This window comes from Musca autumnalis, unplaced genomic scaffold (genome assembly GCF_047663935.1).
Source record: "Musca autumnalis isolate F117 unplaced genomic scaffold, ASM4766393v1 scaffold_1, whole genome shotgun sequence".
Classification (NCBI taxonomy): domain Eukaryota; kingdom Metazoa; phylum Arthropoda; class Insecta; order Diptera; family Muscidae; genus Musca; species Musca autumnalis.
In genome coordinates this window covers 5,334,134-5,358,231 of record NW_027411644.1, presented here as the reverse complement: position 1 = coordinate 5,358,231, position 24,098 = coordinate 5,334,134, and the positions used below count along the sequence as shown (strand labels likewise).

Genomic DNA, 24,098 nt, shown 5'->3' with positions numbered 1-24,098 from the left:
TACTTTAGAAATTAATTGAATTTATTTATTTATTTAATTCATTTTGTAATACAAGCCATCAAGGCCAAAAACATTACAAAGTATAATTCAACTGAGTAAGATAATAAAATAAAAGAGTAAGATAATAGAATTTAACAGCATAGCGCAAGTTTTTAATGTAATCTCCAATACATGTATAATTGGCATTTATTTGCTTTCTTTGTATTGATGGAATAAATAAAATTACAAATTACTGATTTTTACGAAAGAAAATCAATTCGACCACAAAACACAAATAGTTTTTAAAACTGAATTAAAAATAGTGATATTAAGCATAAGAATTTATTCCAATATTATATTCAAATACACCAACCAACCAACGCACGCAATAGAAAAAGATAAAAAACTAACTGCCATGTTACCTGTACAATTAGAGCGGGCTTGTGTAGTTCAACAAAAATCAGAGTAAATCGATTATATTTTTGTGGTGATGTAGTCAATAGACGGGCCAAAACTGCATTAAATCCGCAAACAAATACAATCTTAATTTTATAGAGTCAGAAAGAAATGGTAAGAATATAATTTTAAAACTAGCAAATTACTCCCATGGCGATTACGTCGGCATTTTAAATGTATTATTAAAACTGTAAACTTTTGTTGCAATATTTATTCAACTATATTAAGAGTAGATCGGGGCCCGTATTAAAACTAAACTAAAATACATAAATTATCATAATTATATACTCGAAACATATTTTTGTTGACATACATATAAAAACTATGTACAATTTTAATGCACATTTCTATTAAATTTTGTAATAAAAACTTAGCACCTAATTTGAGCGATTCATTGGCGTAAAAACAAAGCATTTTCTTCATTTGTTCCTACGTCATCGTAAAAATCACAAGAAAAGCAGATTCGATCAATATGTATAAATAAAAGGGATATGGTATGGGTAAATATGTACATATTTCTCTACTAAACAGCCATTTTGGGTTTGTGCGCTTCAGCCCGTTTACGCATTTGCTTCAACCGTTGATTGCAGTACACACGAATAAATATGGCCACAAACACAACCATCACTCCGAGAATTCCCAATACTGAAATGCTATGATGATAGATGAGACAGGAAAGTAGTATAGCCGTGGCCTGAAATTAGGACAAATCGTTAGCAAACAACAGAGAATAAACAATTCAAAACAGATCAGAGCTGAATTGTTTATTTACCTGACGCAACGTCATTATTATGGTAAACACAACTGGTCCAAATACAGATATTGTATAGAAAATGAACAATTGTCCCACTGCCGAACTTATTGAGAGTATAACAATATCAAACACAAATTTTGGATGCTGTCACATAAGGAAACTCTTGTCAGTTAAATAATGGAATTATATTGGTATTTAATATGACTTACCTCCGTGGCAAACGTGAGAGAATCCATAAACCCACCTTGAACACTTAAGGAAGCAGCTGTAAAAATGGTCGAGAATAAGTTCACTCCACACATCATCTGTAGTGGTGTCATGGCATAGGCTTTAAATAGGTCGCCTTGCCAGTTGGCTGTAAAAGAATCAAATATCATGTACATTGCCAACAACACAATCCCAGTTATTGTAGTGACACCATTAGCTTTATCGCTATTCGCTGATCCCATCATAAAAAAGACCATGCCCAATGATATGAGAATCGCCGTAAAATATTCGTAACACTGGTACTTATTCTTTGATAGAATTTTGCCCATCAACATCACTGGGATTATTTTACACGATTTTGCTAAAACTTGGGTGGGGAAATTGACGAATTTTAAAGCCTCGTATTGGAACCAAGCACTCATAATGTTCGAAAACGATGCAAACGAATACTTGTAAAGGGGCGCCTTGTGTCGAGTCATTGGCCGTTTATATTGTAAAACGATGCAGGCAACAATAAAGGCCAAAAAACGATTAGAAAATACTAAAAATTGGGAATCTTTGAAATGAGTTTTTACTCCCTCGAAATTATAGTATTCCTGTGTCATAATTTTTTCTTGCAACACACCCCAAGTAAGGTAGGAAATCATGAGACCGCCAAAACACCAAATAAGTAATATAGCCTCCTGCGATGTGGTTCGTTTTGGCGTAGTTGCCTTTTGGGCGGGAGGAGGTGTTCCAACCACAACAGATTCCCCTCCCGTTTTCTGTAAAGGTTCATCACGTTCACCGTCGAACCCGGTATTACCATTGATACACAAACTAACAGCAGCATGTATATACGTTTTATCTATATAATTAAAAAAAGAAATGTGGTTACTGATAAAGGTACATATTGTCGCCTAAAATGTCCAAAGACGTAACCCTCAACGTAGCTCTTTGAGGGTTACGTCTTTGTGCATTTCAGGTGACGATATATCAAAACACTAAACTCTAAAACATACCACTCTTTTCCAAGTAATTTGTGCGTTGCACATACTTGTAAATGAGGAAACCCGGGACAAAGACGCAACTATAACCAAAACAATTAACAAGGAGTTTTAAAATCCATGAGTATTCCTTTGCTTGGGCATCCACCAGTTGTGACAGAGTTCTGTGCGAGTCATAATCTCCTCCCAAGGCTGTTCTTAGTATATCCGAAAAGAAGTGGATTACGAGTAATGTCAGAACGAAAAACCCGCTAAAGATAAAAACAATATCAATTAAATACTTTTGTACCGACAAACCGACCGATCAATGAAGCACTATCTACTTACCAAATAATTATATCGGGCACCCTATTAGCATTAGACATATTTTCAATACGTCGATAGTATTATAGTATTCTTGACTGTTTATAGTTGTTGCTGGCAGCGTGGCTGATCGTTCAGCAATAAAGTTTTATCTAATTAAATGCTGACTTAGGCAATCGCGGCTGACTAACGAAATATTGCTTGAGGCCTTTCATATTTCGCATGCTAAGCTATTTCTTATACTTTGTTGTTATATCATTTGGCCAGAGTCAAGAGGTTGTGACTTGTATGTATGTTTTTGTTATAAAGTTCATTAACCGTTTTAAACAAAAATCAATTAATAATTTATGTATGAATCTCTGAATCTCTTAGCTTCTAATGTTTACTTCTTCTAAGCAGTAGTTCTCTTATTCCTTCTTGTTTGTTGTTGTCAGTGTTAGTTTGACAACAAACAGAAGTTTATCTAAATTATCCAGGGCACACAAGTTAGGAATAATGCATGGTGGAATAAGAAAGTGTTACATCATGCACAATAATACAGGTACAACGTGAAAAAACAGCTGATTATCACAATAGTTGTCAAAATGCATTATTGTGAATAAAATCACATACAAAGATGTATAACATATGGTCTGTTCCTTTACTTTTAAAAATGGTAACAGTGGCAGAAAATGGTAAAAGTGGTAAACTGCTGCCATATAAATTGTATGCTATTAAAAGTAAGGGAACACTTTACAGGTCAAAAATGGTAAGAAATGGTAACCTCCGGCACGTAAAGGAACAGAGCAATAACAAGATGGGACATTTTCATTGCTACTATACATAGGCAGATGGCGGTGGAGGTCTAACATAATGTTAATTTACAATATGGTGCCATGAATTTATGTTATTCTTGTTTTTATTTCTGTCTAACGTGGGGAAATTGTTTGAACACATCCTGAAAGAAAAACTGGAAAACGAGTTTATCATCAATCCTATTTCAAACTTCCAATTTGGTTTTTAAAAACAAAAATCAACACAGCTCGCCCTTCCAAAGTGACATTACGTCAAATTTGAGAAATCAAAATTGTACAGTAGCTATATCCTTGGATATAGAGAAGGCGCTTGATTCTGTCTGCCACAATGGAATCATCTACAAACTAATTGATTTAAGGGTGGACCCCTTCTTAGTAAAATTATACATAATTACCTGTTGGATCGAAAATTTTTTGTTCAAATAAACAATAACACATCTCCAAATGGATTGGTCAGTAGCGGAGTTCCACAGGGAAGTGTGCTGGCTCCTTTTCTGTTTAATCTTTTTCTCAACGATTTCCCTCACACTACTACACATTCAAAAGCGATGCTTTATGCTGTTGACTGCTTGATTTACGCTCATAACACCTCGCCTGAAGAAGCTTTACGGTTTGCCTTCGAACATTTAGAGCATATTAACCAATATTATAAAACTTGGGGCATACAAATTAATGCTCTGAAGTCTGAAGCCATCTGCATCAGGAATGCGTCAGGGAAATGCCCGAGGTATGTTGTGCCACAAAGTAAACAACTCAGATGTATTCTTGATGGAATAGAAATTCCCTTCAAAACAAATATCAAATATTTGGGAATCACATTTGACAAACTCAACAAGTTCAACTTGCATGCCAGAAATGTACTACAAAAAGCAAAACAATTGATTGGTGGGTTTACATATCTATTTAACAGCAAATACTTACCACATGATGTATGCAAAGGCAAGATATGATGCTTGCATTGAAACCACTAATACACTTGCCCATGCCTATGAGCTTTTTTTAAATGACATGGACTTCCCTCTCGAATAATTCGTTAATATAAAATATATCAATGAATTGAAACCAATCAGCTGGTCGTAAATTGAATTTGTCCAAGACTAAACTTGCAATTTTTACGTAATATATTAAATTATTAATTATTATTCTAATTTTGGGTCGATTATGGATAGCAACCCAACTCCAGTTGCGTTGCCCACAGCAAATTTAGTAATAGAATTTTCTATTTCCGCATTAAAATTTATACTTTTTTACAATTAAATTAATAGCTGAAGGTTCAAAACACTGATATTGATTGAATTTGACACAAAATTTCGCCTTTTTACTAATTTTAATTGAATGATTTTCTCTTCTGGCAACGCAACTACAGTTGAGTTGCTATCCATAATCGACCCCTTTATTTTTATTATAAAATGTGTTTCAGATTTGTTTAATAAATAAAATTGTGTTAGAATGCATTAAAATAAAAATGTCTTTTCTATAAATAATGTTAGTATAAGGAAGGTAAGTATAGTATTTACTGTTGTTGACAATGCCGTCGTTGACAATGCCGTCGTTGATGATGTTGTTGCTGTTGACATTGTTGTTGTTGACGTTGTTGTTGTTGATGTCGTCGTTGTTGTTGAAGTCGTCGTTTTTGTTGATGTCGTTGTTGTTGAAGTCGTCGTTGTTGTTGATGTCGTTGTTGTCATTGTTGTTGAAGTCGTCGTTGTTGTCGTCTTGACGTGGCCTTATTGGGGAGAAGGTTGGAGATGGCGAGGAGGAGGAGGATTTTGGAGACGGATGAGGCACCGGTTGGAGGTGAGCAGGCTTCTTCCTTTTGACCTCCGGGCCCTGTACCAACCTTCCGATCTCCACGAACTTTTCCTCCAATTCCTTTTTTTCCTTTTGTACCTGCATCAGCTTTTTTGCAAAGCTTCCTCTGCCTTCTTTTTTGCTGCTGAAATGGCTAGGAGGTATTGGCCAAGCTCTTTATACGTCCTTCAGCGCCGAACTGGTGTCGACGTTGTCAATATCCATTCTCTGCAAAATAAAAAACAATACAGTCGAAATCGCTTATAACGTCATATCGCTTATAACGACGAAATCCGAAAGTCCCGAATTTCTGCCCTTTATATTCCACACAAATAAATATCGCTTATCATCGCTTATAACGTTCATACCGGTTGTAAAGTCGGGTTTTTGTGAAATATTTGAATTTTGCTATCGGTTTATAACGTCGAACAATACAAAGAAACAAATTTTCTCTAAATATTTGTTGTTTTCAACTCGTTCGAAGGTGGGATTGTACAACTAAATTACGACTCATTAAGTGTTAGCTTCAATTTTTGCCATCCAATGACGCATCTGTTTTCAACCCATGGACCAGGTGTAATAAAAAATCATTAAAATCGCATTGCCGGAAACTGTTAGTGCCAGAGACGTGTTTAGCTGTAGAAACTATTCAAAAATGTATTTACTGAAATTTGGAATAAGGAGTGCTGTTGGAGTGGAGGATTGAGATATTGATGTTGTTTTGAAATTCGTACTTCGTAAATCAAAAAGTCAAAGCTACACTGAAAAAATTGTTTTTTTTTTTTTCATTTTTATATATATTTTCTGAACGTTTTAGAAAGTAGATTTAACAAACGTGATCTATGGGACTGTTGTTTTACAAGAAGGTTTTTATCCCCTGGGAACAAAAAGGCCAAAATTAAAATGTCTCAAAAAAATAACTGTTTGATAGGGACATTTTTAATGTGGGTTTTCTTCATTTTGATATCACAAATTCCAAAATTACAGCTACTTCTTCAAAAATACCCTATGATGTGTAGTTCATCAAAAATTTCAGTGTCCACTATTTTCATATTACATATTGTTTATTTGTACATTATTCCCGCATACGAAGTAGCGGGCATTTTGCTAGTATATACAGTTTGCCAAGGAAATGTTTTCAAACTGAGAAAAAGAACACTTTCCATGCATTAATTAGTGCAAAATGACAAATAGTTGCGATAAAAATGTCGGAGTTTTTGCAAAAATTAGTTGGTCGACTTATTTAAGACCAAATTGAATGGCCACTTAGTTCAACAATAATAACCAAATTAAGGTTCCAAAATACCCCATGTTTTCGGTAAATGTTAAAAAACATGACATTTTATGAATTTTATTCTTAACAAGGATTATTTGCTAGCAAGTATCAACAATATTAGGCATATTAGGCATGGAATATCCCCACTAGGAGGGTTACTATATGGACCAAGGGGGTACCAGATCATATTGCATGTAAGCAATGTCCTATATGTCTCAAGCCGAGAATATCTAAAAACTAAGACGTTTTATGAGTATTTTGTTACCAAATGGACTGCCATCAGGTCTTAATAATTTAATAAACTGGACCTCCTAGGCCCACAATTAGATCTTAAAAGTGGTTATTTAACTGAAATCGATTTGAGGAATAATACCATTCACTAAAACAAAATATAAGTAGATGTTTCATGTTTTCATGTTAAAAAGTGTAAAATAATAAATAACGTGCTCAATGAAACAAGCACTTTGTTATTTGTTAATAACAAGCAAAAACGACGTTACCCACCAGCAATCGGGTTTCAGACATTTCGGTTAAAAAAAATCCCCAAAATCGGTAAGAATCGTTTTATGGGGGCTTTATGGAAACGTGGATTTTACCGATAATTCTCTGCTAAAAGGAGGCTACATACCAAATAATCAAATAATGTTGAATAATGCCACTAAAACCTTGAAAATAAGGAGAACCGGAAGGTATCGTTCAATGGAGGCTACATAACACTTCTACCGGTAATGTTTTATACCCATAAGTAGCCTTTTCGGTGGAATAATGACTCTAAAGACTCCAAAATATTGAAACTCGTGAAGGTACGTCCACGTGGACCTATGCTAATAATTCTCTGCTCAAATGTTTTTTACCCGCAAGGGAGACTAAGTACCAATTATAGCATTTCGTGGCTATACACATACAAATACTTAGAAATCTAGCGATGACTATTACAAAACCTGACCTGTACCGAATATTCTATATTTTAACCCACACTGAACACTTATACTAGCAAAGTGCCCGCTACTTCGTACGCGGAAAGGATATAAAACACAAATAAACAATATATAATATGGAATATGGACTTGCGGTTTCCAAGCAAAATCGTGAAAACCTAAAAAACACCTAAAAATGTGAATTTTTACCGCGATTTATTTAAAAATCCCTACAGCGATTTTTTTCTTGTTTTTGGTTTTTTCTCATCTATGAACATTGCTGTTTCAGAATTCACAAAAACTTCCCTGTGTGAGCGGTTTTCATTAAAAGTTAGTTAAGGCGCCCCTTAATGACATTGTTTTATAAGGGGGATAAGGGGGCGATACAGTCAATGCATTGTCCCAATTTGAACTTCAATATCTCAAAAATGGTAAAACCTACAAAAATACCAAAAATACCATAAAAGTCATAAAAGTATGTAGGAAATTCTCATAGCTACAATATTTTCTTAGTTTGATAGGACTTGTGGTTTCTAAGCCAAAATCGCGAAAACCTAAACAACCCCTAAAATGTCAACTTGAATCGCGATTTATTTAAAAAGCGCTCTGGCGATTTTTTTATTTTTTGTTGTTTTTTTTTTTTTTGATTTTTCTCATCTATGAACATTGTAGTTTCAGAAACCGCAAAATTTTCCCAGGTGTAAATTTGATTCAGGAGCACCGTGATAGTGCATGGTTATTGAAAAAATATTTTTTAAAAATACACGATAATCGAAAATAATAATTTTTAAAATAGTCCACGCTTGTTGAAAAAAATGTTTGAAAAAATTCACGTTTGTTGAAAAATTAATTTTTAAAAATCCAAGAATATTGATGAAAAAAATTTTAAATTTGCTTTATTAAAAATGTTATTTTAAAAAATACTCGTTTACTAAAAAAATCATTTTTAAAAAATTTACGTTTATTGAAAAAGTAATTTTTCCAAAATCCACGTTATTAAATTTGTTTAAAAAATTCAAAATTATTACATAAAATGAAAAAATATTTTTAAAAAATCACGTTTATTGATTTTTTTTTAATCCACGTTTGTAAGGAAAAATATTCTTGGACTTTCATAAAGAGATAAAAACGCTACAAGATAAAAATAAAAGCATCAACTTGGCATCTTCATCAGTAAAAAATAAAATAAAGTAAAAAAGAAAAAATTAATAAGAATAAAAAATTACCTTACCTTAGTTAATACACCTTTGTATTTATTTTTTTCACTTAATTATTTCAATATTTATTAATATTTATTTCTTAACATTTATCCTTAGTTTTTGTTTTTTTTTTGCTGTTGTTGATTTAGGCAGGCTTTGTTCAGAAGGTTGGTTTGGAAGGTTTTGTTTTTACACCGATTGTTGATTGTATGATAAAGAGTAAGGTAGGCAGTATTTTGTGGTGTTGTCAGCGATTAGGAATCTGAAATTTTAAATATTTGTCAAAAATCCAATCTTTTAAAAAACATATTCTTTAAAAATCCGAGCTAAAAATATTGTTACGGAATTAGATTTAACTAATCTCCGTGTAGACGTTGTTTTATTCCCCAGTACGATTTGTACCAAATAAAACAGGGTTCGTTTTAGATTACGTTTCTACAATGCTTTATCTACTTTATTACACTTATTCGGAACCGACTTTAATTACTAAGCACACAGCAAGTCTCTAGTTAGCACGCAGCTATTCTTTAACCGATCTGTTCAGTTCAACGCATAAAACACAACTCACTCGTCATTGCCAGTTCCCCTGTTCGAGAAATATCTAGAACATATGGCAACACCTCGAATCTGTACAACGAACACACAGACGCACATTCGCACTAATGGGTACTTTACACGATATGTTTTTTACATATGAGTTGTCACTTCTCCTATACAAAATATATATGCAAAGTGACAGCTCATATGTAAAAAACATATCGTGTAAAGTACCCATAAGCGAACAACCAGACTCACATACATGGGGAAAGAGCAATACAGTGGACAAACACAGTAATGACGTAATTACAACAACAAACAAATGCAAGAAATAACGATGTAACAAACTAAACGATAATTACATGATTATGGCAAAACAAAATAAAAGCACATTAATGAAAGGTAAAGTAACATCTAGAATAATGAAGAGAGTTCTACATGGTAGTTGTTGCTTAAATAAAGTAACTGCGTAATAAAAACTTTACGTTACAATTCAAATTTTTAAATTAACGGAAATTAAACTAAAATAACTTAAACCTATCAGTTACATTCGTAACAATATATTATAATAGAATAATAGAATAGATTTAGAAATCCAATTTTTTGATAAAAATTGTTTAAAAGTCCGATATAAAAAAATGTTCTTTAAAAATCCTCCACTTAACATTTTTCAAAAAGCCCTCGTTTTTCGAAAAAAATAAGTTAAAAAGTTCACGTTTTCTTTTTCTGGAATGCTTTAAATATAAAAAAAAGAAAAATATAAGTTAGCCGGAGAATTTTGTTTTTTAAAATAAGACGTCTTAAAAATCGCAGGGGTATGAGGGGGTATGAGATTGAAATATAGACTCTCTATCGGTCCACTCACTCCTTCGGGAAAAATGAAGAATAGGAGCTCCTCTCGAATCGTTTTGAAGGTTGTTCGAGCGGCCTCATTTAAATATCTTCTATTTAGTACTTAGTCTCCCTTGGGGGTATACAACATTCCTGTCCTTGCGGCTCCTTTGGGCGGTACAATTTTTTTCTTGCGCAAGTCCATACTTCCTGAGATATTGGTTTGGTCAAAAGCTCCACCGTGATACCAACCAAAATGCCAAGCAGGAGTCATCCAGTCATGTATCAGGTTGGAATATGGGCTATATCGGTCCATTTCCTGGGGTCCTCCCTGGGAAAAATGAAGTGATCTCCTTTCGCATCGTTTTGATTTCTTTTATTCTAGCGACCTCATTTCGTCCTGAGATAATGGCCCAAATCAAATCCCTGTGGGCGATCTATGACATTTCGCATTTTTTAAAACGTTGTGAGGGATGCCCCAAAAAGGGGGTTGAGGGGTTGATCGCTTCAAGCAATTTTTTACCCAAAAATATCTTTAAACAACCCCTGGTCACTTCCCCCCACATACCCACATACAAAATAGAGTTTATTTCCATCATGCACTCGAAATAATTTAATTTTATTTAATTTAATTTTTTATTTTATTTTATTATTCATTTAATTTTATTTAAAAATTTAATTTGTCGAGGAAATATTCTCGAGGAAATATTCTCAAGGAAATATTCTCGAGGATATTCTCGAGGAAATATTCCAAGGAAATCGAGAAAATATACAAAAATTAATTGGTATTATTGGTATTTTACTTACATACAAAAGATTTTATCTTCTTTCTTGAAATTGAAATTTGATGGATTCCGAAAAGAATTTTAAATTGGCACTTTTTTGTTGCTGCTAATTTTCTCACGATAGTACGATGCCGGTCATAATGGTCAGTAACGGCGTTGCGTTTTCAATGCGGCAAATACTCTCTCATACTCTAATTTTTTACCACTCATTATTATTTCTCTCATCATCTATTTCTTCCTTGAAGATGACGGGATGTGTTTATCTTTTTTATCTTTTGTTTTTCTGACGTTTATAGCAGAGATGGGATTGTTTGATTTGTTTGTTTTGTTTAACAGGGTAAACTTTTACTTGCGGTCAAGATCTATTTAACAGGTCACGTAAGTAGCACAACAACAACTCTATTTTGGCCGAAAATTCTTCAATATGTCAAAATGTTTGTTTACGTTTTCATACAATTTATTCACAATAACAAAATATTTGACAGATTGAAACCAATCAGCTGGCCGTTTTACGCCACCTTATAACTTCATCATGCTTGCGGTCAATTTTAAAAATAAATACCTATTAACGCTTTCCAAAATAGCCAGGCTTGGAAATGAATTTCATGAATTATATTTTTGTGTGTTTTTGCCGTTTCATTTTTTATCCACTCATTATTTATTTTATGTTATTTCTCTCATCATCTGTTTCTCCCTTTCTATTTCGCTAATGTTTACTTCTTCTAAGCAGTAGTTCTCTTATGCCTTCTTGTTTGTTGTTGTCAGTGTTAGTTTGACAACAAACAGAACGTCACCATAAATGCCCAAAGACGTAACCGACACGCAAATCGAAATTCGTTTTTTGATGGGATCTGATACATAAAGCTAAAATACATGCTCTGGCAAAATTTCAAGCTTCTACGTTAAAAAATAACGATCCTGTGAAGAAATGGTATTTCGGAAAATGGGATAATATTGCAGATTTTGTTGTTATGACGGATCCCAAAACCAAGCCTTTCCGCGGTTTTGGTTTCATTAATTACTACCATTCGTGTAGGATTGATAATATCCCAAATACTCGCCCTCATAAGATTAATTTTCCATAAAACAGTTTTTCATTTTATAACGTTTTTTTGCTTCTGTAAATTTTTGATTTTGTGGGTTACGTCTTCGGGCATTTATGGTGACGAGAAGCTTATCTAAATTATACAGGGCACACAAGTTAGGAATGATGCATGGTGGAATAAGAAGGTGTTACCATGGTACAATAATACAGGTACAACGTGAAAAAACAGCTGATTATCACAATAGTTGTCAAAATGCATTATTGTGAATAAAATCACATACAAAGATGTATAACATAACAAGATGGGACATTTTCATTGCTACTATACATCGGCAGATGGCGTTGGAGGTCTAACATAATGTTAATTTACAATATGGTGACATGAATTTATGTTATTCTTGTTTTTGTTGCCGTCGTATTCTGTTAGTTGTCTGTTATACGCAAACACCATCTATGATTTAATTGTAAAATTGAACTGCATTATGCATCTTGTCCAATCTTTACCATTTTATGTACATCTGCCGATGTACAGTAGCAATGGAAATGTCCCATCTTGTTATGTTATATACACGGTGGAATACATGTTACATCAAGTCATACAAAACGTCAAATTTGCTCACAATAAAGCATTACTGTGACTTGCTTGTTTACATTTTGTATGTGATTATATTCACAATAATGCATTTTGACCTCTACAAGTGGTGTCTTAAGACACTCCGTTCGGACTCGGCTATAATCTGTAGGTCCCATATCATTGAGCTAATATGAATCGGGGTGCACTCATTGATATGAGAGAAGTCTCCACTGTCCCATCTGGGATGTTTGTGGAACAATTCTAATGCATTTTGACAACTGGTATGAAGATCAGCTGTTTTTGCCGCTGTACCTTATTATTGTGCCATGGTTATGGTTATATTACACCATATGATTTTCACATGTATGTTTTCACTTTGGGTATACTAATATAGAGACAAGGGGGATCAAAAAATTGGCTTGCTTGGCTAGGGATCTTTAAGAGAGTGCTTCTAAAATTTATCGAACGGAGTGCATTTTTATAACTCCGTGTGGACTGCATCGAAAGATGTATTGAAATCATAACTCTGCATTGCACTACTTCAAAACTTTTGATGCAGTGTTTTAGATTGCATTAAAATGCAGTCTAAAGATGCTATAAAAATGCAAGCCATTGCAAAATATCCCAGAATAAATAAAATGTATTTATTTTTTGTTTAAAACAATAATATTAGGAACTTTATTACCATGGTACAAATACACAGGTAGCCGCATCGGCAATTGTTGGCAACATAAGATGTCAAAATTTGACATCAATTCAATGCAATTGACACATTATGTTACCATCAGCTGGCATGATAATGCTACCTGTATTATTGTACCATGTTTATTACATAACCAAAAAATTATACAAATTCTCCGTTAAATTTAATCGTGACTGAGTTTACTTCCTCTGCTCTGCATTTTATGCCATCGCAATTGATTTTGCTTCATCATCCAAAGGGTTTTTTATACATATTGTCCTCCCACTCCAGCTCAGACTCCAAAACTAATTTCCGTCTCGTGAATTACCGCAATGTTCGCAACTTTATTTTGTATTTCTTTATTTTTAACTAATTCTTAGAATTTTTGACACACTTTTATGTATTTGGAAAAAAAACTGCGACACCTTTTCTAGGGATCAACAAATTGGCTTGCTTTTAGTGCTTCTAAAATCGAACGGGGTGCATTTTTTATAACTCCGTGTGGATTCAAGATCTATTTAACAGGTCACGTAAGTAGCACAACAACAACTCTATTTTGGCCGAAAATTCTTCAATATGTCAAAATGTTTGTTTACGTTTTCATACAATTTATTCACAATAACAAAATATTTGACAGATTGAAACCAATCAGCTGGCCGTTTTACGCCACCTTATAACTTCATCATGGTGTGGATTGCATCGAAAAATGTTGTGAAATCATAACTCTGCATTGCACTGCTTCCAAAATTTTTTGCTGGGAAGTTTTCTCCGTGTGGTGGCGTGACTACTGAATAACGAATAACTTCCAAAAACATCTGATATGGCTGACCCAAAAAAATTCCAATAACAAAAAAACAAAAACAAAAGATCTTTTTATCAATAAAATCCAACGCGCACTATTGAAATATCTTCCACCCCCAACCAAACGCATGTACAAAAATGTTTTGTTTGATTATTCTATCAAAATTAGCACACATAATGTAAATAGTCTGAGATTAGCTGATACGGAGAGAAGAATAGAAACTTCCGTTAAAAAGATCTTACGGTATCATTAGGCATAGTATTAGATCGATATTCCTCGCGACGAAGGCTAGTTTAAACGTTGTCCGTCAATACATCAAAAACAAAAATTAAAAATGAATCTATCGCAAAATTATGACCTTATATGGCCAAAATTAAGGGAATTTAATACGTCTGTAATTGGAAACGATGGAGGAACGGGTGTATGGGAGAAAGTTTTGGCTATGTTTGTCTTGGGGGTCGGTAGTTTCATATCTGGAATGCTACCAGCCTTTATATCGGAACGTAGTAGTAGACGATTTCCATTGACGACATCGTTAATGTTGTGTTTTGGAGCTGGAATACTTTTGGCTACATCAATAATACACATCTTACCAGAAGTAAGTTTTTGTTAAAGCTGGTAGGTGAATATGTTAAACAACAAATTTCTTATTTTAAGGTACGAAAGCAGATAAATTCAAATTGGGCTGAGATTTCCCTGTGCGGAGGATTCTTTTTTATTTATTTCATAGATGAATTTATCCACTATTTCTTCGGAGAAGCAATTCAGCATTCACATTCGCATCATGGCGAATCAACGACAAACAATGGTGTAGCCCCTAGTTCCTGCCAGTATGGAAGTATTCAAACAAATGAGTCACAACCCTTGTTGAACGACGAAACGTAATACTGCATTTACATTGTGTTAAGCTAAATATTAAAGTATTGTTTTCATTGTTATTAGAACTCATCACGGTGCACATTCTCATGCTGGCCATGCACACTGTACGGACGACGTGATTGAAGATGCCAATGCAAGGATTTGTCACACCAGTCATACAGAACCATGTGCTCAATCGATGACAGGAACAATGGGGTTGTTTGCAGCATTGTCATTACATTCAGCATTGGAAGGCATGGGCATAGGTGTACAGGATTCACCCACAAAGGTAGGACAAAAAAGAACCAACCACGTAAATGTACAAATGTATGTATGTATTTGGTATGCAATTCAATTTATTTAAAAAAGAAAACATATATTTTTGATATATGTACATTGTTCGATAATTGTTCTGGCTGCTATAAATCACCAAATAAGATACTTCGTGGTCGATTATAAGTTAAAGAATGAATGAATGAATTTAAGAATGAATTTTAAATCGGAAATGGAAATTTCTGTTATTAAATTAGCAACTCAACTAGAGTTTGGTTGCAATGCATAATCGACCTATTCATTTTATCTTTTGCATAACATTCAATAGCAAACTGTCTACCTAAGTCCAGATTTGCATTAAGCAATATTCCTTGAGGCAATTATCAGTTTGATGGGCAACAAACTGACAATTGCCACCAGGAAAATTGCCGAATGTAAATATGAAGAATATGAGTTAAATTTCATAATTGGCTCTCTAAACATTTTATAAAAAATATTCTACGAAATAACGTCTATTATGACATTAATAGTTAAAACTACAGAATTAGTCTCAGTAGTGGGATTCTGTAACTCATTTTTGCTGTTATCGATAATTGTAGGTAAAATTAAAATGCTTATAATTTCGATAATTAACGAAATTTTTCGGTATGTTAACGATGAATAAAAAGTAGTCGCTAGCCTCTACCGACACAAACAGTGATGCCAACTTTTCTTTATGTTTTTAGTCATAATTTTGAAATTTAATTTTTCCCGATTGTCGGTAACAGCAAAAATGAGTTACAGAATCCCACTACTGATTGTGGCTTTATATCTACAATTTATAATTATTAATACACAATCTGTTTACAGAAAAAAAAATACTTGACACTCATTTTAAATAAGAATTATTGTAAATCTTTAATCTTAGGTAAACAACCTATTGAAAATATTTTCACATCAAAATCTTTTAATCATGTCGATTTGTATCCAATCAGTAAATTTATGGGCCGATTCCGTACAGCGAGGCGAGTCATGTCGCGTCGTCTATCGTCTCTGCGACAAAATTTAAAAAATGCACTACGTACAGCGATAGAAAATAATCGTCGATAACAAGTTATTTTTATTCGTTAGTAAAAATGAACGGCGACAGCTAATTTGTTGTCGCCGGAAAATGAACATTACGGCGACAAAATTTGACGTCGTCGTGCGACTTTTGCCATACGTAATGGAAAAATTGCAACTGGCAACGCGACACGACTCGCTGTACGGAATCGGCCCATTAGTGTCATCAAGTTTGAACTGCGTCCTTTAAAAATAATCGCTCCTTCCACGCAAAGAAATATATGTAGCACTGAATCATTTGCACTCAACTCATGTTTCTCATGAAAGAGTAGTTTAAAGTAGTTTTCTTTGGCATCAAAAACATTTTGCTGTAGTTTAATTCAATCTCAAGTATACTGTTTTTAATGCCATTGCCACTACATACAATCCTTTATTGCTTTATTAACATTATTTAAAAATGGGAAGATATTCGATTTAGTACCCTAAACGATAGAAATCGAGACTTGGGCTGACATTCAAAACGTCAGTTGCTTTATGCACCTGTTAAACAAACATTTGAAATTTTGGATACACGCAAAAATTTTCGTTCCACTGGACGCTATGAATTGACATTTGAAATCGAGTGGATTTAGTAAATCTAAACGTACACTACATATAAAAATTTAGGATATACGGCAAAGAATTTCCATGGCTTTTTGGAAGTCCGCGATTTTGTAAAAACAGTCCAATATGCACATATTTACTGCTCGTTTTTTTTTTTTTTCAGGTGCTTTTTCTACTGGGAGCTGTTGCTTGCCACAAATTCGTTATGGGCTTCTGCCTTGGCCTGGAATTCCGCACTAACGCGTCCACAACTCTAAAATCACAAATTATTGGAATTTTGGTATTTGCTTTGGGAGCTGTAGCAGGGATTGGATTGGGAATGCTCCTGGTAAATATGTCAACATCGTTGCTTCCCGTCTCTGCTTTAGCTATAATCCAGGGTTTGGCGGGTGGCACATTGTTATACGTTACCGTGTGTGAAGTTATTCCACGTGAAAAGGCTCGATGGCATCAAAATCCTACACGTAAAGCGGCTGGATTTGCCCAATTTTTAACTGTTGCTATGGGCTTTGCGACGATGGCAGTTATAAACTATTACCTAGATGGTATGTGTGTCAAACAAATTTTTGATCTTTTATTCATTCTAATATTGTTTTTATTTTTGTTTTTAGATGATGTTTAAACCTCCGAAAAGAAATTAATTTGGTTATAAAGTGCGATTAAGATTTAGTTTTGTTTTAAGTCAAATAAAAACTCTTACACAAAACGATATACTTGAACTTTGGGCTTGTTCGTAAATGTAGCACAAACTTGTAAAACTGAAATATTACTTTTGCTTCGCATTCATTTTACAAACTTATAAGCGCATTTCAAATCAAGTAGAAAGAGAGTACAAACATTTGAACAATAAATGTTTCTATTTTAAAAACATTTCAGCCTGAAATGAATTACCTAAAGATAGTTCAAAGGACATATTAGGGCAAATTCTTTTAGATTTTTTAAAAATATTATTTATGAGAAATTTTACAAATGTGGGTGGTAAGGTTTGATTTTGTTAAAAATATTTATTAGAGAGAAATACGTTTAACAAAGATTTCATCTTTTGCTACATACACAAATCAATTCAAATAATATGATTCTCACATATTCATTCAAGTGTCTTATGGATAGATACTTCATACTTAATACAAATTAATAATATTGCCATTAATGGATAAAACAAGAGTAGTAATGTTGTTTTGGGGGCCGTTAATTTAAAAAAAGAACAATTATGTACGCGGAAGTAAGAGGGTTCCGAAATCGTATGTTACCAACTAAAAAGTACTCCATTGAGTGACGATAATCGCATCAAATTGTGTGTGGGACAGATTTTCCTTCATTATATAAAAACGAAAATCGTGTATATTTCCTAGTGCAGGAAAGGGTAATATAAATTCAGATCTATTAGTTTACTTACAAAGCAACTAGAGATCTTCAAGTGTTTATAGGTTGGGCGTGGCTAAGTTTGTTTCGTTATCTTCCTCATCGTCATCATCTCCCCACTCGCTGATAAGACTTTTGACACGTTCCTCTGATGATATGGGGTTCGGATCTGTAGCTGTAGTTGCAGATTGAGTATCGGTGTCTTTATCGGAAGCTGTGGTTGTAGCTGTCGCATCCTCTGCTGCATCTATTGTTTTTTCTGGTGAAATATCCAGGAATTCGTCCTCTACGGCCGGCGGTTCATCTTCAAAAGTTTTGTTGTCTACATCTTGAGTAGAACTGTCATCAGTTTTTTCTTTCTTCACTTCCACATTGTCTTTCTCTTTCTCAACGAGGCTACTAGCATCATCGTCGCAGGCAGCTTCAGATTTTTCAATTTCTGTGCCTGTTTTTTGGGGCTCATCTTTTGCAGAAGTTGTCGTTACCTGCTCTTCTTCTGGTTCTGCCATCTCTTTATCCGATGCATCAGCAACATTACTTTTGTCCGATTCAGCAATTTTTTCCAATTCTGATCTATTTTCTAAGACACTAGCCTCACTACTTTCCGGCTCTATTGCTTTTTCAGAGTCTTGACATTCTGCTTCCTCTTCAGGTTTAGCATCTTCAGCATCTTTATGTAGATTTTCCAAGGCAAGATCAACATCATCTTCCTCCATGGGAACATGTTCTTTTTTAGATTCGGGTTCTTTTACGTTATCAACTGATTCTACAGTTTCTTCTAGCTTTTTATCATCCTTTTCTTTTTCACTAATTTCACATTTTGGATTTTCAATGCCTTCTTCCACAATCTGTTTATCATCGTCATCAGCAAGAGCCGCAGCAACTGCTACATCTTCAATTGCCTTATTTACGTCATCTTCCAGACATTCTTCCTCCATTTTCTCTTCAGTGTGCTTCTCATGCATCTCTTCATCTAAATCTTCTTCTTCATCTTCTGACCATTCGCCAGCAAGTTCCTTGATTTTCTTACTAATATCATCTTCGGTATCGACTTCTGGTTTTGGTTTCTGAAAGAAAGAAAACGAATATTTAATTACTTCACTATATAACATTATAAAACGCGCATTGACTTACTTCATCCCTTTTATGTACTTCCTCATCTGTTGTATTATTTACTTCCGGTTTCGGACTATGGGAAATGTGATCCGCCATTTCATGTTCGGATATTAAATTCTCTGCCCATTCCAAATTTTCAATTGATTCTTTGCTTTCATCCAAATGTTGTTCGTGATGTAATTTTTCGCCCTTGACTTGTTGCTGCTCTTCCTCTTCGTGGATATCTTCTGCTGTTTGACTGACTGTATCTTCTTCTTCATCAGGAACAGCTTCAGAAGTTTGGGATTTTAGTTCACCGTAAATTTGACTATCGTCATGTTCTGGGTCATCATTTGTTGTAGCTGTTGTTGCTTGTGACGTTTCATCGTGACTTATGGCACCCTGTTCAGAATGAATTTCCCCGCCTGTTAGCTGTTGGTTTTCATTTAGAACCATTACAACGCCCGAACCATCGTGTTCCTGATTCAACTGTGATAAAATCTCTTTGCGTTGCTCGTCCGTGAGTATGACTTCACTACCATCAGCGGCAACAAACTTGGTTTCCATATGCTCTCCTCCATGTTCCTGCAAATATTCCTCAGACGCGACCGATGTCGTTGATTCTCCAGCGGTTACATTTTCTGAGGCAAGTCCGTCAGTTTTAATTATTGAGCTTGCAATTGGCAAGCTTATATCGGATAGAATCTTCACCTTCTTTTCTGAATGTTGTTGTGCATCGAGTTCTTCATCCACTAACATTTCCTCGTCCTCGTTTGGTGGAGGGAATATAGGCTGAGCATTGACAGTTTCATCATCGGAATAATCGATTATGCCATCCTCTAGAGCCTGTTTCTTGTGGAACGTTTTCATGTGAGTGTACAATTGCAATTCCTCGGGAAAGATTTTATTACAATAAATGCACTGCTGCTTATTCTCATCTGGGTGGCTATCGATCAGATGCTGGTTCAAAGCGTCACTATCTATACACATTTGCTGACACAGCTGGCATTCGGGGAATATATAGAGGTTAGTTCTGACTTTATGTTCCAGCTGCATGTGGAAGTGTAGCTCTCGTTTACTCGATGAACGCCAGCCGCAGTGTTCACACAGTGCCGGATCTATCGTCTCCTTGTGAGTATTGATAAGATGACGTCTGAAACCTCTATACGATGGGATACTTATAGGGTGGCCATTGCGTCCACAGCGCAAACACAACCATGGACCAGTTGTATTTTCAGCTCCTAAGGCAATTAAAGCATGCATTGTTTTGCTGTCGATGCGACGTTTTTGTGGTTGAGCAGCTGGTATAGCTGTTGATGCTGATGATCCTGTTGTAGAGTCGGCTAATTTATTAGTGGTCTGGTCGGCGGTCGAACTAACATTAGCTCCATGTCCGGTCTGTTGTTTCGGCTTGAGTGTTACAGCGGATGTTGGTTTTGGCTCTGATTTGGAGCCAATTGCCACTTTTGCATGTGTTCCAGCTGTAGCTACCGTGGCGCTTTCAGATTCTGTGACCAGCTCTTTCTTCACAATTACCTTTTGGCTTTGACCTCCGGCATTTGGCATAATTTTTAACTTTATGTTCTTATTGCTGTTTACTAAGTGCGGATATTGTCGCAGAACTTCGGATATAATCTTGGCATGATTCATTTTTGAATTTGAACTATCCTTTACAACAATAGTGGGTGGCTTATCGGGTCCTTCATTTTTGACGATAATTGTTGTTGTGCCTGGTGGATCTTCCGTTTGTTGTTGTTGTGTCGTAGATGTCTGTACGGCTGTTGAAGAGCTTGTGGAAGTAGTTTTCTGTTGGTTTTGCTGCTGCTGCTGAGGAGAAGGCATTGTAGTTCCTGCCATATCGTCATCATCGTCGTCATTGTGTATAGTGTCGTCGTCCATTATTCCAGCATCGTAATCGCCGTCGTCACCAAATTCGGCCGCAATTTGTTTACGCATACGCTGTTGTTCGGCAAACTCTTTCACGTCTTCAATGTTGGGTTTCTTCGCCGGGGGTGATACGAATGTTGCAGTTGGTGGCCGCTTATTATTATTAGTATATCCTTTTCTCAATTGTTCAAATGGCGAAGATGGTGTTGGCTGTTGTTGGTGTTGCGTTGGCTTTTTAGTTAGTGTATAGCCGCTGTCGTGTTCCGCTTCCTGTTTGATCCGCGTAAATGTAGTTGATCCAATTTGTTGTTTAACTGGTATACTTCCTGGTCCCAAACTGTTCGTTGCAGAACGAGGATATGTGTTTGTGGGGACAATCATACGCTGCTGTTGTTGGGGATTATTACCGCTAACAATAATACGTTTGGTGGCAGGTTGCACCAAGGACCTTCCACCACCAATGTTAGTCTGAGTACCCGATCCTGCGGCATGTGGAATAATTTTACGCTTTGTTTTGGGGCTGGAAGGCTATGAAAGTCAAAAGAAACGCCTATTAGCTTCCGTTTTGAATTGTTAGTTTATTTTTGTATAAAATCTACTTACTGCTTGAGTTTTTTGCGGATGCATTTCCATTGTTCGTCTGTGGGCTTCCAACAATTTAAGCAAGACTGTCATATTCATGTCCTTGGCCGTACGCAAAAGGCGATTGTACATTTTCAACTCAAATTCCAGAGTACCAGTGTACATGAAGTTAACAATTGGAACCACCACATCCGCCTGCAATCCATTTGGCATAATGATGGCATCATCCACCACTTCACACGTCTGCTCCAAAACATTGAAGTAATCTGTACAAGCACTCAACACGAGACGATGCACTTTTAACTGCGAATTATCCCGAAATTGTAGTGTCAAATCACAGTAATCTGTTTTATTGAAGAAATTTTGCAATTTCTGGAGGAAGAATACCCCCCAGTTGTCCACTTTTACTGATTTGATTTCACCCATTGTGCCGTGATGCCGTGACGGGGTGGAAGTGAGGCCGGGTAAACTTTTCTTACTTTTCTGATTACGTTATTTGTTTTGTATACTCCTCCGGATCAGCGACACTGCTGTTGTATAAAACTGTACCTCCACCACTTTACAGTCGGCAATAATTTGGCGGGGCGGTACTGTGGTAGGCGAAGTCCTGTTTGTTTCTTTATTTTACGTTGATGAAATAGTAAAAAATTTTGACAATATCGAACTGTATTTAGATTATTCAAGCGACAGAGTTGTGGATGAGACACTGCTTTGTTGTATATTGTTATCCTCGTCCAGATGCTGGATTTTTGAAGTTTTCACTTTAACGGGAATATTTTACTTTGAGATGCAAGCAAATAAAGTTCAGGAAAATTCAGCGTTCTTTCGCCTGGTGTTGCCACTTTAAATGTTCGATTGGCAAAATGGCGACCACAGAGCGTTGCCATTGTATTTAGTTTTTGTCGGATAGATTTGAATTTGTCATTGTACGCAGATAGATGCGATGCACAAACTGAGTATTTAATAAATGCAATGGACTTTATAAAAATTGTTTGAAAATTTGAAAACGTACAAAAAGCCTAATCTCGTTTGACTTTAATTAAAAAATCAAAAATATTCTATACATAAGTCCCAATTTACATTAGGCGAGTTTACTTGCGGCAATTGTCAGTTTGTAGCTGAGAGAGGGGGCTGAGAGGCAAAGGGTTACCATATGCCTCACCTCTCTCTCCATCAAACTGACAATTGCCGCAAGTAAACTCGCCTAATGTAAATTGGGACTTACAGACTTTTGTTGTTTATGCCACAAATTTGTCGAAATGGAATATTATACTTGAATATTATACTTGAGAAGGAGCGTCCCAATATAAAGTGAATTATTTAATTACTCTAAAAACTCAATGATGTGAATGTGAAATTAATATTCCGAGGTACAACACATTAATTTAGTTTCATGGGCAAGGTGTATTTGAATTGACGATGAGGCGAATTATTTAATTAAATGCTTGTTCATATGGACTAACAACAATACTACAATACTGAACACAAACAATAGGTTTTTAATATGACATCTCAGACATAAACCTTTGGCAGAAGGGAGTTGATGTAGTTTGGCAAGGCACCATTTAATTCCTGTAAAAGAAGACAACGTGGCCATATCGCGGAAGAATCGATCTGGCCATAAAAACAATTTGTTAGTCTGGCCATTTAGATAGCCCCTGATAATGGATGCTTGTTGTTACCATCTCTTTGACATTGAAAATATGACATGATTTTTTTTAACTTTTAGGCGAGAGCGGATTTTATGGAGCTCCCTTCCTCCTTTTTTACCCATAAACCCAAAAAATTTATGCAAATTTTCATAGTCTGGCACCAACATATTAATGCAATATTGCCACTTCTTGGTGTTGCCATAGTTTATTATGTAAAATGCATGGTACAATAATGTAAAGGTAGGCCAAATGAATAAAGTGAATAAAGTAGTGGCGTCGACATATTTGAATAAGTTAAGTCAAAATGTTCCCAGCAAAAAGTTTGCATCCGTGGATGCAGTTTAATCAGTAAAAGTGTACAGTACATTTGCCGTTGGAGTACATCTTTTCCTATGAATTCACTTATGAGTTTTACAAGTGCGCGCGCAGCTAGGATGCATTCCATTTTGCTTCCACAGCACACAGCTAGGATGCACACCATTTTAGATCCAAATCACTGCTTTTGATGTTGTGCTTTGGATTGAATTTATACGCATTCTTCGGATTGTATTTTTAATCAGTCTAAAGATGCAATAAAAATTCAAGCCATTGCAAAATATCCCAGAATAAATAAAATGCATTTATTTTTTGTGTAAAACAAGAATACAAAGAACTTTATTAGGTCATGTTTATATTATAGCCTTTTGCAGGGTTAACCTTCTTAATGAGGATTTATTTGACGTATACACAAGGGAGTTGACATTTGAAACCCAGTGGGGTTGTTAAACCCGGTTATATATGTTTATTAATAAATTAAAAAAAGTTTCCATTAAATTCAATCGCAATTG

At 35.1% G+C, this 24,098-nt stretch overlaps 3 protein-coding genes across 4 annotated transcripts; 1 reads left to right on the top strand and 2 right to left on the bottom strand.

Moving 5' to 3' along the window:
* Nucleotides 1-3: 3 nt before the first annotated feature.
* sll (adenosine 3'-phospho 5'-phosphosulfate transporter 1) lies at nt 4-3,184 on the bottom strand. Its single transcript, XM_073962292.1, has 5 exons — nt 2,710-3,184; nt 2,398-2,633; nt 1,399-2,243; nt 1,208-1,333; nt 4-1,129 (listed from the first exon to the last, which is right to left on the bottom strand). The coding sequence occupies exons 1-5, from the start codon at nt 2,745-2,747 to the stop codon at nt 959-961; spliced, it is 1,416 nt and encodes a 471-aa protein (XP_073818393.1). The 5' UTR covers nt 2,748-3,184; the 3' UTR covers nt 4-958.
* Nucleotides 3,185-13,264: 10,080 nt separating this feature from the next.
* On the top strand, nt 13,265-17,399 carry Zip88E (Zinc/iron regulated transporter-related protein 88E). The gene is made up of 6 exons (XM_073963181.1): nt 13,265-13,646; nt 13,754-14,516; nt 14,576-14,799; nt 14,861-15,065; nt 16,857-17,238; nt 17,305-17,399. The coding sequence occupies exons 2-6, from the start codon at nt 14,253-14,255 to the stop codon at nt 17,313-17,315; spliced, it is 1,086 nt and encodes a 361-aa protein (XP_073819282.1). The 5' UTR covers nt 13,265-13,646; nt 13,754-14,252; the 3' UTR covers nt 17,316-17,399.
* A 278-nt stretch (nt 17,400-17,677) lies between these two features.
* On the bottom strand, nt 17,678-22,668 carry Cp190 (centrosome-associated zinc finger protein CP190). 2 transcript variants are annotated; one of them, XM_073963112.1, is made up of 4 exons: nt 21,641-22,566; nt 19,190-21,565; nt 18,090-19,122; nt 17,678-18,006 (listed from the first exon to the last, which is right to left on the bottom strand). In XM_073963112.1, the coding sequence occupies exons 1-3, from the start codon at nt 22,043-22,045 to the stop codon at nt 18,115-18,117; spliced, it is 3,789 nt and encodes a 1,262-aa protein (XP_073819213.1). In that variant the 5' UTR covers nt 22,046-22,566; the 3' UTR covers nt 17,678-18,006; nt 18,090-18,114. The 2 variants fall into 2 exon arrangements, with proteins under 2 accessions (XP_073819213.1, XP_073819212.1); XM_073963111.1 differs by having other exon boundaries at nt 17,678-19,122; nt 21,641-22,668.
* Between the last annotated feature and the right edge of the window lie 1,430 nt (nt 22,669-24,098).